Source organism: Echeneis naucrates, chromosome 3, assembly GCF_900963305.1.
Source record: "Echeneis naucrates chromosome 3, fEcheNa1.1, whole genome shotgun sequence".
Lineage (NCBI taxonomy): Eukaryota > Metazoa > Chordata > Actinopteri > Carangiformes > Echeneidae > Echeneis > Echeneis naucrates.
Window position 1 is genome coordinate 2,504,663 of NC_042513.1, and position 13,466 is coordinate 2,518,128.

The window sequence follows — 13,466 nt, forward strand, 5'->3', positions numbered from 1 at the left end:
ACAAGACAAGACAACAAAACAAAGAAAAGAAAAGAAAAAAAAACCAGTGCAGGCCTGCTCAGGCTGTTTTTACAGACCACAGAGGAAATGCTAGAGGTACCTTCTGTGGCAAGAGGCAGCAGATAATGATGCTGTAGTGTTGTACGGTGTTTAAAAATCTTTTGAGCACTGACTTGAGTATTTGCTAATTTGACCACCACCTGATCGCAGAGGGAGCGTCAGCAAGGTAACATGGTCACACGATATCTATCAAAGCTGGTTTGATTTTATGTACCTTATCAAAGTAAGCTGGTGCTATCATCACACATCCTCTATGTATAAAAAGGTAACATTTTAATATGTTTAGAGCATTAGAATTGACATTTATTTGATTGTTTTATGCATTCATGTGTTTTTACACAGAAACAACTGCATGGAAGAGGAGGAGTGGCAGGGAAATACCGATTAGATTTACAGAGATAGTTACAGAGATAGGCCTCAACCTGAGGAATACACCACAGCTACAAACAAAAAGGAATTGAATCAATTTTTCTAATACACACACATATCTATGGGTCACTGCAAATTACCCCACTAATCAGCCCTCATAATGTTTAGTGTGTGTGTGTGTGTGTGTGTGTGTGGGGGGGGGTGTATGACGCCGCTGAGGCGGCAGCGACGTTGTAATCGGAGCCAGTGACAGCTGGGCAGCAGAGACATGCCAACATCAGCTCACTCATGCACAGTGTGGGTGATTCCAGTCAAGAATGTGTTGATGTGCTGGTTCCTTGGGTAAGATGGAGCCGTCCAGGTCCAGAAGCAGACATTCACACTTCCACCGCCATGCTTCACTGTTGGGAGGAGGTTCTTCTCTTCATATGCAGTGTTGGCTTTTCTCCAAACATGTTGGTTTTATTTTGGACTCATCTTTCCAGAGAATGGACTCCCAGAATGCCTCTGGTTTGCCCAACTGCTCTCTGGCAAAGTTGAAAAAAGCAGGTTTGTTCTTTTTTGAGAGCAGAGGCTTCCTTCCAGCAACCGTCCCATGAATGTCATGGCAATTCAAACTTTCTCTGATTGTAGACACGTGCACATTTGTCCCAGCTGCTTCCACAGAGGTCTGCCACTCTCTAGAGGAGACGTGTGGCCGCAGGACATCAGCCTTTACCTGATTTATTTTTTTTCTGGTGCTTGTGTGTGATAGTTTTGATGGGTGTCCACCTTCTGGCAGAGTTGCTGTCATGCTGAAGGCCCTCCATTTGTATATTGTTTGTCTTATAGTAAATGAGTGCTTCTCAAATGTGGGTGTGTGTGTGACCCTGCGGAATGTGCTTTTTTCCTACTAGAATAAAGTGTAATTGCACCTCCCCTACAGTAAATGGTGTGAGCAGGGAGTATTAGTAGGTTAAAGTGTTTTATATCTTATAGCTCCTGACTTGATGTTGCTGACAATTTGAATTTATTATTATTTATTGATTTTATTTAGGTCATTTCACTTTACATTTACTTACTCAGAATTAGTTGGTCAAAAAATGTTTGTAGGTTAAATAAGGATTTTTGTTTTTTTTTTAATTTCAGGCTAGTTGATGCACTTTAAATCCTTTCTGTTACAGACTAAAGAACAATGTTAATAAAGTTATTCTTTGTTGTAAGTTGATTTACCTTTCCTTTCTTTTTTCTTTTTTGTTTTCTTTAATGATAAGAAGAATACAATGTTATGCAGAGGTGTACTTATAACAATTTTATAGACAAATGATACTATTTATAGTTGTGGTGGAGAGTGGGGGGCACAAAATATTTTCTTCTTCCTAGGGGGGCCATAACAGAAAATAATTGAGAAGTACTGCAGTAGATGGATGGAGATGGTTTTGCAGCCCTCCCTGATGGGTTATCATTACCCTCTTCATGTCCTCAGATATCTCATTTGCTCTCAGCATTGTTGGTTTCCTCTCTTTTATTTAGTGCAGGCCAAACCCTTTCCCAAGAATGTCTTATTTCATTGGGCTGCTTAAATGTTTAACTAAGCAGCCACATGTGTTTCACCCAAGTCTGTTACCTGCTCGACCAACGCAGCTGGGTTTCACATACACTCATTCCATGTTTCATGTAGTTTTTGGGCTACTCAAACAAGTCCCACTGAACAAGTTTGATAAACATATATGTGACACTTCATACATAAAAACTGGTGATGATAAAATAAGAAAATCATGGTAAAACAACAGAAACATCTACACTGCACTTTTAAGCAGCACTGTATATACATAAAAAAAGGCGGCCAAGGGATTGACGACCTTGCTCTGGCCTAATGGTTGCTGGTTCCAGTCACACATATTTATTTATAAATTTTGTTTTTCTCATAGTCCCTGCATTGAAAAATACAAAAGATGTTTTTTAATTCTCCTTTTTTTGTGAATTGAAAGAGATAACATGCATTTCCGTAACAGCCATTTAAATTCTGAATGTCACTGTTAATTCCCGAACAAAAACTCTTTCAGAGCTCGTATTACCATCTGAGTACTGCCCAAAATCATTAATATATTTTAGTTTGGCATTGCAGACAGTCGATTTCCTGCCTAACAAAAAAATATTTAATAAAATATGTTCAGCATGTTAATATTTTCCTCACAATAATATTTGCACTTTCAATCACGATGTCACCGCCTGCAGAGATAACTGTGATCCTCCATCACTGGGACATGTATGCATATGCAAGTGGACAGTTTTGTGTTTGTTTTGATTTTGGTTTGTGTGTATATCAAAGTTGGAGCCTGTGAGTAGTTTTCTCTTGTCTTCTGTGTTGTGATGCTGTGTGTGTCTTGTTTGATGAGCTAGCGTGCTGATGTTTGCTCAAGCAGCTGAGCTTCATGGGGTCGTGTTAATTTCGCAGATTCTCAGGGCTAGAAGCTGAACAGTAAATCCAAAGACAGTGATATGCACCCATTCATCCTCAGGGGATTAAATGAGATGTAAAGCATTTCATATACTGTCCAGTGTCATTAATCTTCTCTTTACTGACTGAATGAACTGGACAACAGTGTGGCACAGTAGTTATTGAAGAGACAGGGCTCATGTGATTTGCTGAAAGGGTCGAGGCTGGGGGCAGCACTGTCATGAAATCTGAAGTCGTAAAAACTTTGGAGAAACTTTGAAATGAAAACTTGCTTTCTCCAAAAAAAAAAACAAAAAAAAAAACCACACACATAGAATGACCTCTCTAAATCTTGGGCCTAATAGACCTAATTAGATAAGTTATAGAGACTCCAATATGTTTTCTGTATTACACAATTCATTCATATGGCAACCTATCTGACAGCCAGCAGAAACAAAGCAGATGTTGGCCATCATACTTGCAGTTTGTCCACTCATAGCACAGCAATGTATTCAGTTCAGTGTTTGACAGATTCAACAAACAACTGGAATATTAGTTTTTAAAAGTTGCTAACATACTGACGACTAACAGGACTTACTGGAAGCCCACATTAACTTGACACAGGATGGTATTACCCTGAAACATAAATAACACCCCAGCAGATGGAAGAGGAGTTGGTCATGAGGGAGAGCAACAGGAGGCCCATAGATTCATGTTGACTCCTGCTTAATAGCTAAGAGAAGACAAAGCTCTGCTCCTGAATCCTGTGGAAACACAACAGGGTGATCCAAAATAGCTTCTAGCCAATAACATCAGCTCAAAAGGCTGTTACCACAAATAATTAACAATGACCAGCTTCTGTCTCGTAAGCGTCATACAGTTAAGAGTCAAACTCATAATTAGCCAGAAATGAAGAGCCAGAGTTCAAATAAGAAATCTGTAGTTACAAAGTTACAGTCTTTTATTCACCTGAATACCAGAGACATTATAAGCTGACACTTGAATCAATTTGATGTTTCCTCCTTCACATGAGCAGTTTCAAGCACAATGTCAATACAACTAAGGAGGGGTTGGTGTGAAATCTGTAGGAAAAAAATCAAAGATTGGAGAAAGGAGATAAATATAGTTTTACATTTGATAATATAGTGCTGATGGGTAGCACAGCGGCATAGTAGTTAGCTGTTCCCCACAACAATAAGGTTGCTGGTTTGATTCCTCGGACTGGGGCCTTTCTGTGTTCTGTGTCCTCCCACCGTCCAAACACATGCATGTTCTGGTTAATTGGTGACTCTAAATTGTCTGTAGGTCTGAGTGTGAGTGTGAGCATGAGTGGTTGTTTGTCTCTGTCTGTCTCTGTATGTTGGCCCTGTGATGGACTGCTGATCTGTCCAGAGGGACCCTGTCCTCGCCCAGTGTGAGCTGGTATTAGCTCCAGTCCCCTACCCTGTGACCCAGAAACGGATAAACAGTAGAAGATGAATTAATAAATTTTACTGCTATGTAAATTAATACTAGTACATCTTCCTTCCCAAAAAAATATTTAAGAGAATAAAAATGCTTTCAAATTTGCATAGATCTTTATTTTAGTACAATCTATAATTGACATCAATTAAATAAAAAGGAGAAAAACAAGAGCCAAAAAAAAAAAAAAAATCTTTAAATTACAAGAAAATTACACTGCACCATTCATATAGTACAAAAATAGGCCTTATTTTAGAGTTATGTCCCATGTAAGATAGTCATTTTTGTACATTATTCATAGATCACAAATCTATAAGGTACTGTGTGCAGCCACAGGCCAGGAACCTCTTTGGGAGGCAGCTGGTTGTCTGAGGCTGCTCCTCTAACTGCTCCCCATCACAAAGTGTTGTATTTAAACTTAAGCAAGCATGTGCACACAGATCTGATTCAGCCCTTAAGTTAATGGAGATGGGATACATTCGACCTCCTCCTTCCACAGCTGCTGCCACAGATCTTGAAAAGGGCAAACGGCAAAGGTGACAAAAATGATATCAACAAAACACTTTGAGCATGAGTTAAGGGGCCGATGGACTGTGACGACCTGAAAGCAACACATCTAAACACTAAACAGACAGCACTGAAATGATTGTCTTTGGTTATGCCAAAGATATTGCTCCTATTAACTCCATCAGATTTATGTTAATCACTGCAGACTACATCCTGAGGCAGGACTGATGCAACATCAAGCTCCAGGACATAACTCACTGGAATGAAGACCATGCCTCCATCGTGCCCACCAGTGAGTCTTTTTTTAATATCTGGGGAGACCAATTGCAATAAGCAGATTTTTTTGCAATCGACTTCTTACTTTCAACATTTAAAGGCTTCACACAGAAGTGACTGTGAAGTGGTTGCCTCATAATTAAGCTGAGTTCTGGCACAATTACAGAAATTCTTCTTTTGTAGTGTGTAGTTTCCATCACAGTCGTGCGAGTGATGGGGAAAAAAAGGTGGGTTTTTTAATGGTTGTCTGCAGCTGCTCGTGCTTTGGAAGGACCAGCTACTTAATGCTGGCTGCATTTGAGATTTCTCTAAAAGTTGGACACTTGAAAACACACACAGCTTTGAGATTTTCTGAGTCAAATCAAGTTGTTGTGAACACAACATTGAGTTAATATGTATAAATAATTTTGTGTGCAGTGTGAAACTGCATATTATGTCTTTGTAAGGGAGACTGGAGAATATATGTCAACTAGAGCATCAATTATACACAATAATTTCATGATATTGATCAAAGTCCAACCCCCCCCCCCCCACACACACACACACAAACACACACAAAAAAAATGACTGAGATGTGAATTCAGAAACTAGTTTCTAGTAACTAACTGAATGACTATCGGAAACCTAAATGGCAGTAGGCACTAATGCACATCATCATCAACACACTCTCACTATTCTGCAGGCACATTAGCTTGTTCCTTGGGGCATTTTATCTAAATCTGCATTCTGACGTTGGTTTCCAGTCTATTTGAGCCAAAATATCCTTCACCTGCACCAGCCATTTGATTAGAGTTTAAGAACATACAATGGGTCTCTTACTTGTATTTTTGCTTGATATTCTATTTGAAATTCATTCATTTCATTTTTCTTTGTGAATGTACTTTTGCAATTGAAACCCCTTTCAACTCTACCTACAATATTTTGTATCGTTGCACACCTTACCACATGTAAAGCAAAGAAATTATTTGATTGTCAGTTATAGAAACAAAAAGGTCTTAATCCCAGTTAGAGCCATCCGGGTAGAAATTGTTGGGGAAAAGTGAGTCACTTTTTTTAGGCTGATTTAGCATTTATCTCTCTGGCTCACATGATTGAGGCGCAATTCTTCCATTTTCCGTAAATGGGTTTAGAAGCTCATGCATGGTTTCCCACAAATATTGATTATGAAAGGCAAAACATTTTAGAAGAGGGGAGTTAAAGGGGACTGGAATTTAAACAGCAGCTTTATAGTTTCTTAATTGCATGTTCTTGTTTCTATTCCACTCCTAAACTTTATCGATGAAGTGTTTTTATTTCTGACCTCTACAATCAGTTAACAGCTCCTGTAACATCACATGAAACCTTGCTGAATGATATGAGAGGTAGATAAAAGGATGAGCAGCTGCAGTTTTGTATGCATGTCATCACCATGACAACCTCTCTCAGCAAGTGACATTATTTTTGTACTGGAAATTGAAAGAAAAAAAAAAAAGATAATAATAATAATTTCAACATACTAGAGAAATTGCTACAGTGGATTAAAATCACGAGGTGCATATTTTTGATGATAGCCCAGAGAGAAAAAAATCAATTTAAAACAATCTTCCCGAAAGGTTTGATTAAAATCTCTCAGAATACATTGTTTGCTGCAGTATCATTCAGAGTATAATTAATTGGCAAATTCACTGAAGAGATAATGTGATATTCAGATTAGACGACCACTGGAGGGTGAGTGCAGAAACACTGATGAGATTTAGTCAACTCAGGATTTCTACACTACAATGATGATTTGAAAAGAGCAGTGACTGAGAGGCACAGACAGAAAAGGAAACCTACACTTCAGAAGGCAGATTAACATTTATCAGCCATAAACAAACACACTCACACAAACTTTCAGCTGTAATGATATGAAGCTTGTGTTATGTTTGTAGTGCAAATGTACTCTGACAGAAGGGAAAACCTTGATGTATTGTCATTGTCTCTACACTGTTAAGGACTGAAACACAGAGAGCGCAACACCAACAACTGTGAGCTGCTTTCCGAAGCTCTTCTGCCCAATAGTCATATTGTTTTGGGTCCCATCAGGACTTCCACTGCCTCTGTCTCATTTCTTTGAGGTGAGCACATGAGACATAGAAATTAAATAGTCCTGGAAGGGATATCTATATCATAGCTGGGAAGTTACGATATTTTGAGAGTTTACAGTTTCCAAACCAGAATTAGTTCAGTACACTGTGAATCCCATAAGTCTGTGGGAAGCTTTTCTAGTTGTGTGACTCACAGTCCCTATCACACCTAGAACAACAGTAGACTTAAAAACAAGAGTCTGCAATAGGAATCCGTTTCTAGTACATAAGCATACTGAGCCATTTTAATAAGAGGGGCGACAAATAGGGTGTGTCCAGAAAACACTTTAACGGTCTCGTTTCACATCTGATTGTTTATAGACGAGTATGGTTTGTCTGGACATTTCCTTGTCAGTTAGAATGTGTTTGTTATAGAAGGTGTATGTAATTTACTTTCAAAATATAAATCACTACGTAAAAGTGGGAATTTTCTGAGCAGATTTTGGAGCAATAATTTCCAAATAGTCCAGATTTCTCACCTCATAATTAAAATTTGGTTGTTATCAATTGTTAAAGTACTAACTGTGAAAGGACCAGCTTCTCTATAAATATCACTACACTGTTGGACATTTACATACCTCTTGTTCACACATTCATTTGGAGGCATGGACTTGTTTCCATATATAACCACCTACTGATAGATAGACATAGACAAACACACACACACACACACACACACACTCTCTCTCTCTACATTCAGCAATCTCATCTGGCTACTGCACTGAGACTGAAAACAGCAAGAAAGCAAATAATAATCATTTTTTTATGGTAACAAAGCAGCTGGAGCTGGGGGGGTGGTGGTGGACTCGGCACAGACACACTCTGTTAGTGATTGAGGGCAAGAGGAGGGAGAGGTTTAATAGAAATGCGGTGATGGGTGAATAAACCAAAGCTTGGCCATCCCGAGCTCTTAGAGACAGCAGCTTCTCATCAGGTCTCCCACAACAGAGTGCAAGACAAGATCCTGCAGCACGACTTAGACGAAAACCCAGTAAGACAGAGATAGTGAAAAGGGGATGAGCAATAAAAGAGAAAAGACTCTGAAAGGACAGCTACCATAGCCCAAAATAATCAGAAAAATGGGACTGAGAGGATTTTAAAAGCAGAAGAGAAGGAAGGATGTGGGGGAGGCATTAAAGAGCACTTTGTGTTTTGATAAAGGCAGTCCTCTCATTTTGGACGTCAAACTCTTCATTATCAGAGTCTGTATTTACCCCGTCATCCCCCCATACTGTCGGGATGCCACGGTAGGATACCATCCTCTTTCCCCCAAGGCTGAAACTGCCCCCAAGACCACCACCAGCCTCTAAAGAGGGTAGCTTGATGAGTGCGCCTGAGCGCAGCTGCAGCAGCAAGAAGACTCCAGCAAAGGTGGCAATGATAGCAATGCAGCTTAACACAGCAATAGTGATAGGCAGCTGGGAACTGAGCTCGAGCTGCAATTCCGGATTCCCCTGGCCCACCATGAAGCTGTCAGGCGACTCCCGCATGTACTGGTTGAGATGGACACAGGTGCCAGAGATGGGATCCAGGGAACTGTGAGGGGGGCAGGACAGGCAGGCCTGAGAACTCAGGCTGCTGCAGGTCAGGCATGGTGGCAGGCAGGGCAGGCAAGCTTGGACGGAAGCTGGCAATATGGAGTTTCCCACAGTGTAGTTGAGTGGCTGGGAGCCCACTGAGAAACCTGGTGGACATTCTTTCACACAGTGCTGCTGAAAGAGGTAGTAACTGGCATGGCACTCTGTAACACAGAGAAAGAAACAAAAATAAAGAGCCACATTTTTACCTTTTATTTCTTAAAATCAGAGAATGGGGAATCATTCAAAGACTTTAAGCCTCAGAGAGTTAAGTTACTGTACTGAAGAATTACATGTCTGGCATGTCTGTGTTTTTTCATCCACAAGGTTGTAGTAGGACAAAGTTTCAGGCAATTTTGCTTCCAAGACATCCTTAGCACTTTTGATAGTTCCTTTTTTGCTTACTGACAAAACTGATGATGAAAAGCTTTGAAATTTATATGCAGAGAACAGCAATTTTAAGTGAGAAGACCCATTTCCATTTGTGGATGGTCTAGATGCAGACCATTGCCCACGATGGCAATTAGCAGACCTTTGGTGATGGAGTAACAGAGCTACAAATAGGAGTGAGCCAACAGATGAAAGAGATCTAATTTACTGAAGGGTTATTCATTTAAAAATTGGGTGAATTGGAGTTATGACCTCCAAGCTAGATAGAACTTTGGGATAGATGATAAACAAAAAGCAGGATAAATACATTCTTCTCCCCAACTAATGATTCTGAATGGGAGTTTTTCCATCAGTGTGTAGGCACCTCTGACAGCCTGTAGGTGTCAGGCTGTCACTAATTCAGACAACATGGGGAACTTAACACAGTTTCCAGATCAGTCTGTGGTATCTTTAGACCTTGCCTTCAGCAGTATTTAGATGGAGTAAGTGAAAGAAGGTTAGACAATCATAAAATTTAAAAGAGATCATTAAAGGGAACCTGGATAAAAATTTAGTTTGATCTCATCATACGTTAGATCTATATTTAAAATGTATATTAATGCTAAGGAGACAGGTAAGATTAAGTTTCAAGAAACCAATTTGTATGACTTTCAAATAAATCAGCCCATAGTTGACATGTCATGTGACTGATATAGCTGATACAGCAACATACAGTGTAGTATTTAATCATCCGTCTCCTTTGCTATTTGTGCTTTTTCACATTCATTTATTCATTCATCTTCTACCACTTATCCATTTTCAACACTCACACCCAAACATCCATGTGTTTGGACGGTGGGAAGAAACCGGAGTACCCGGAAGAAACCCACGCAGGCACAGGGAGAATATGCAAACTTCACACAGAAAGACCTCAGGCCCTGGGAATCAAACCCACAAACTTCTTGTTGTGGAGAAAAAGTGCTAGTCACTATGTTACCGCCCTGCCCAGATTTTCCACATATGACACTTCAATATGAATAAGTGATTATGCTACCAACTCCTTAGCTACTGCAACACTAACATTCAGGAAACAAATATCAGTCTTACCGATGCATATCTGTCTTAGGTCCAGGGTCTTACAGCTGCCACTGTGAGCCTGAGGCTTGTCAGAAGACATGGAAGTGGATGAGCTGGTACCATACAGCACCAGAGTGAACTGGGTCAGAGTGCCTGAGAGGAAAGATTGAGATGGAAATAAAGATCTGAAATTAACCAGAGCAAAAAAGTGAGCCCATCGAAATTAGTAAGGCTCCAGCACTCCCTTGGGTAAATTTGGTAAAACTATCCTCTACTCATTGTAGACACTAAGACTTTCTGCATATAGTGGCACTGAGTGACTGTGGGATTTGGAAACTTCATGATAACACTGAGTTAATACGAGTGTCAAATTATAATGACCTTTTGAGAAGTTTTGCTTTACTGTGGAGGGAGGTGCGAAACATTTATCTACATCTAGTTTTTGGATTTTTCTTGGATTTTCATTGTGGGTGGACCTGCTGCATAGAAATGCATACAGTTGCAGGTGGATGATCCAAGGGTGGACCAAGATCCAGGCGCATTTAGACTGTGGATATAAAAGCAACTAAGTCTCTTCCTGAAAACTGGTCTTAGAGCTGGACTCAGATTAAAACACAACTTAGATAACATTCAATCCTTCTTAGAAGTGATCATTTCATGCTTAAAGGCCATCGGTTTAAGAAGCACGCAACATAAACACAACACCCTAGTTTAAATCCACTTTCATTGCATGTAATACCCTTTCTCTGCTTCTGCTGTGCTTCTCAGCTACACATCAGGGGTCGCTATCAAATGAAGCAGAAGAAAAAACTTCCTCTACAATGTGTATATGCAACATATCTCCAGCAAGTAGCTTTCCTCCTGTTTTAGAGTGATGAGAACAGAAATGAGAATCTATCATGTACAAATTATGTCTACGTCATACAAGTTTTAAACAATTGCACTCAGTAAATCTACTCCAAAAGGCAAAATTAAATCAATTTCCAATCAAATACACACATACACCCAATCTCTCTACAACACCAAATCATAATATTCCAGTAGTCAGCTCAATTCTGCCAATAAATTTATTTACATCAGTCACACCTACAGCGAAACAAGGTGATAGCAACTTTACTGGATAACAGAACAGATAAAATCTTTTCCAAGGAGCCAGAAATAAATTGCCATGGATTACATGATTTAAATTCTATTATTTAATTTGACCCTTTTAGTCCATGTTTTTTCACTTTTTGTAAACTCAAATGTACTGAATTAACAGATTTAAGTTCCTGTTTTTTACATGACATTGGATGTACTGCCAACTATCAGTAGATGAAATTAAATACTAAGGAACTTCTTTCTCTGATGTCAAGGGAGATTTATGGATGTTTATTAGCTGTGATACTGTAATATCTTAATACATCCACATTTGACTGAAATCATGACTCAGGTTCTTGGCAAAGAAATTGACTCTAATGTGATATCTGATCTGAGTTTCAAACGTTTCTGTTTTATATATCTGAGTTTAATATTTGAAGACTGGTTAAGTTATCTCATTCATCTGATTTTGTTTGGAGATCAGTTTGACTGCTTTGACACAATGTGTGAATAAATATAACCGTTAATATATGATTTAAGCAGCTATCAGTCCCGTTTAGTTTGTTGGGAACCGCTGATATAGAGTATAGAGACAATTCCTTTATATTACTGATGAAACAATTAACTGATAAACTGATTAACAGATAAAATAAAAGATAAAAAGAAGCTAAAAGATGCTTTACCATAGTCACTTGCACCAGCAACGTTCTCAATCTCCATCGTCCACTTCCCTGTGGGGTTCTCATCCCAAGAATGGGTCGTCATGAAAGCCCAGTCATTAAAACCCTCTGATGAGTAGTCATGAGGCCTGCAGGAAAACAAGCAAGTTGTGTAAGCAGTGTGTATCTACCATCAGTTCCTGTACATTTGCATGTCTGTGTGGTTGTGTATTTGTACCTGGGGTGGAGCAATGTGGAGCGTGTGCCAGCAGGACTAATGAGGTGGATAGCCAGGTTGCCCCTCCGGTTGTACGACAGCGTGAGCCGGGCTTGAACATGCTCTAATGAGGTCACATGACTGTCTGTCCCGATGCAGGCGTCCACACTCATATTAATCGATAAATGGGCACCAATATTTCTGTCAAATGTGAGAAACGACACATATATGAAAACACTGAGACAGTGGTATGTACGTTGCAGGTTTTTTTGCTGCTGAAATAATTACTGACTCTCTCTGGATAAGCTGCCTTCAAGATAGCTGTATAAGTGGCATTTTGCTTCTGGCCAGTGGGTGAGGCAGTGAAGGGTGAACAGTTTGTTGCTTGAACTGAATGAATGTCTCACAACTTGCCAGTGTTCTCTGTAGAAATAAAGCAACCACCTCCATTTACCCCACCCCCCAACCCCACAAAGCCGCTTAGGAGATTACACGCATCTACAACAATTCTGAGAAGGAGGAAGGTTTTAGTAATACTGAGGTGCCCAAATTATAGGCATATGTCATTTGAAGACCCTTCGTCTATTTCTAATTTTTCATGACACACTACATAAACGACTTTGAAGCAGCCTCACATGGCAAAGTCGAATATTAATTCATAGCAATGAGTTCCAATGAGTCCCACAGCAAAACAGCATTTCACTATTTCCATGTTTAGACTACTCAAATATGTATTTTGTGGGGATTCTGGGTAGATTCAAAACACATAGGAGGAAGAAATGCAAATTTATACAAATGGCTGCTGAAGGCGATTTAACTTTGCAAGGTGACCACTAGAGCAGGTACCATATCAGTTTTTCTCAGATGCACACACAGAAAGACGAAGGGAGGGAAATGATGCAAAGTTATATCTTGCACCTCAATCACTGTGAGGAAATCAAATTCAGCCAATACATGAGGTTAACTGATGTATAAAGAAAGATGACAACTGTGGCCCTTTATGCATATTCAATAAGCTTCTTTTTTTCCAATGATATTTAAGTAGCAGAAAAATGTGAGTAAACATTAAACTGCCTGTAAAATAATGACACTCTGAATGACTAAAACCCAACACTAGCTGAAAGACCAAGATAATGTGCAATACTGACATTATTGTATTCAATTGTGTTGTGCTATAATTTACTTCTACATTGCATTTAGGAGCTACCAATCACATAATTTTCATATAGTAAAATTTTATATTTGTGAAAAGGTTTTTAAATTGAATCTGTTCATAATAAGAGTCATAAG

The 13,466-nt window shown here is 39.4% G+C and overlaps 1 protein-coding gene across 1 annotated transcript in view; it reads right to left on the reverse strand.

The window, feature by feature from the left end:
* Window positions 1–3,852: 3,852 nt before the first annotated feature.
* furina (furin (paired basic amino acid cleaving enzyme) a) overlaps window positions 3,853–13,466 on the reverse strand; it is a 72,044-nt gene continuing 62,430 nt past the window's right edge. The window contains exons 13-16 of the mRNA XM_029497570.1: window positions 12,198–12,377; window positions 11,984–12,108; window positions 10,251–10,373; window positions 3,853–8,938 (exon numbers count right to left, since the gene is read on the reverse strand). Of these exons, the coding sequence (XP_029353430.1) occupies window positions 8,331–8,938; window positions 10,251–10,373; window positions 11,984–12,108; window positions 12,198–12,377 (1,036 nt within the window). The 3' untranslated portion in view covers window positions 3,853–8,330. The remainder of the gene's footprint in view (window positions 8,939–10,250; window positions 10,374–11,983; window positions 12,109–12,197; window positions 12,378–13,466) is intronic.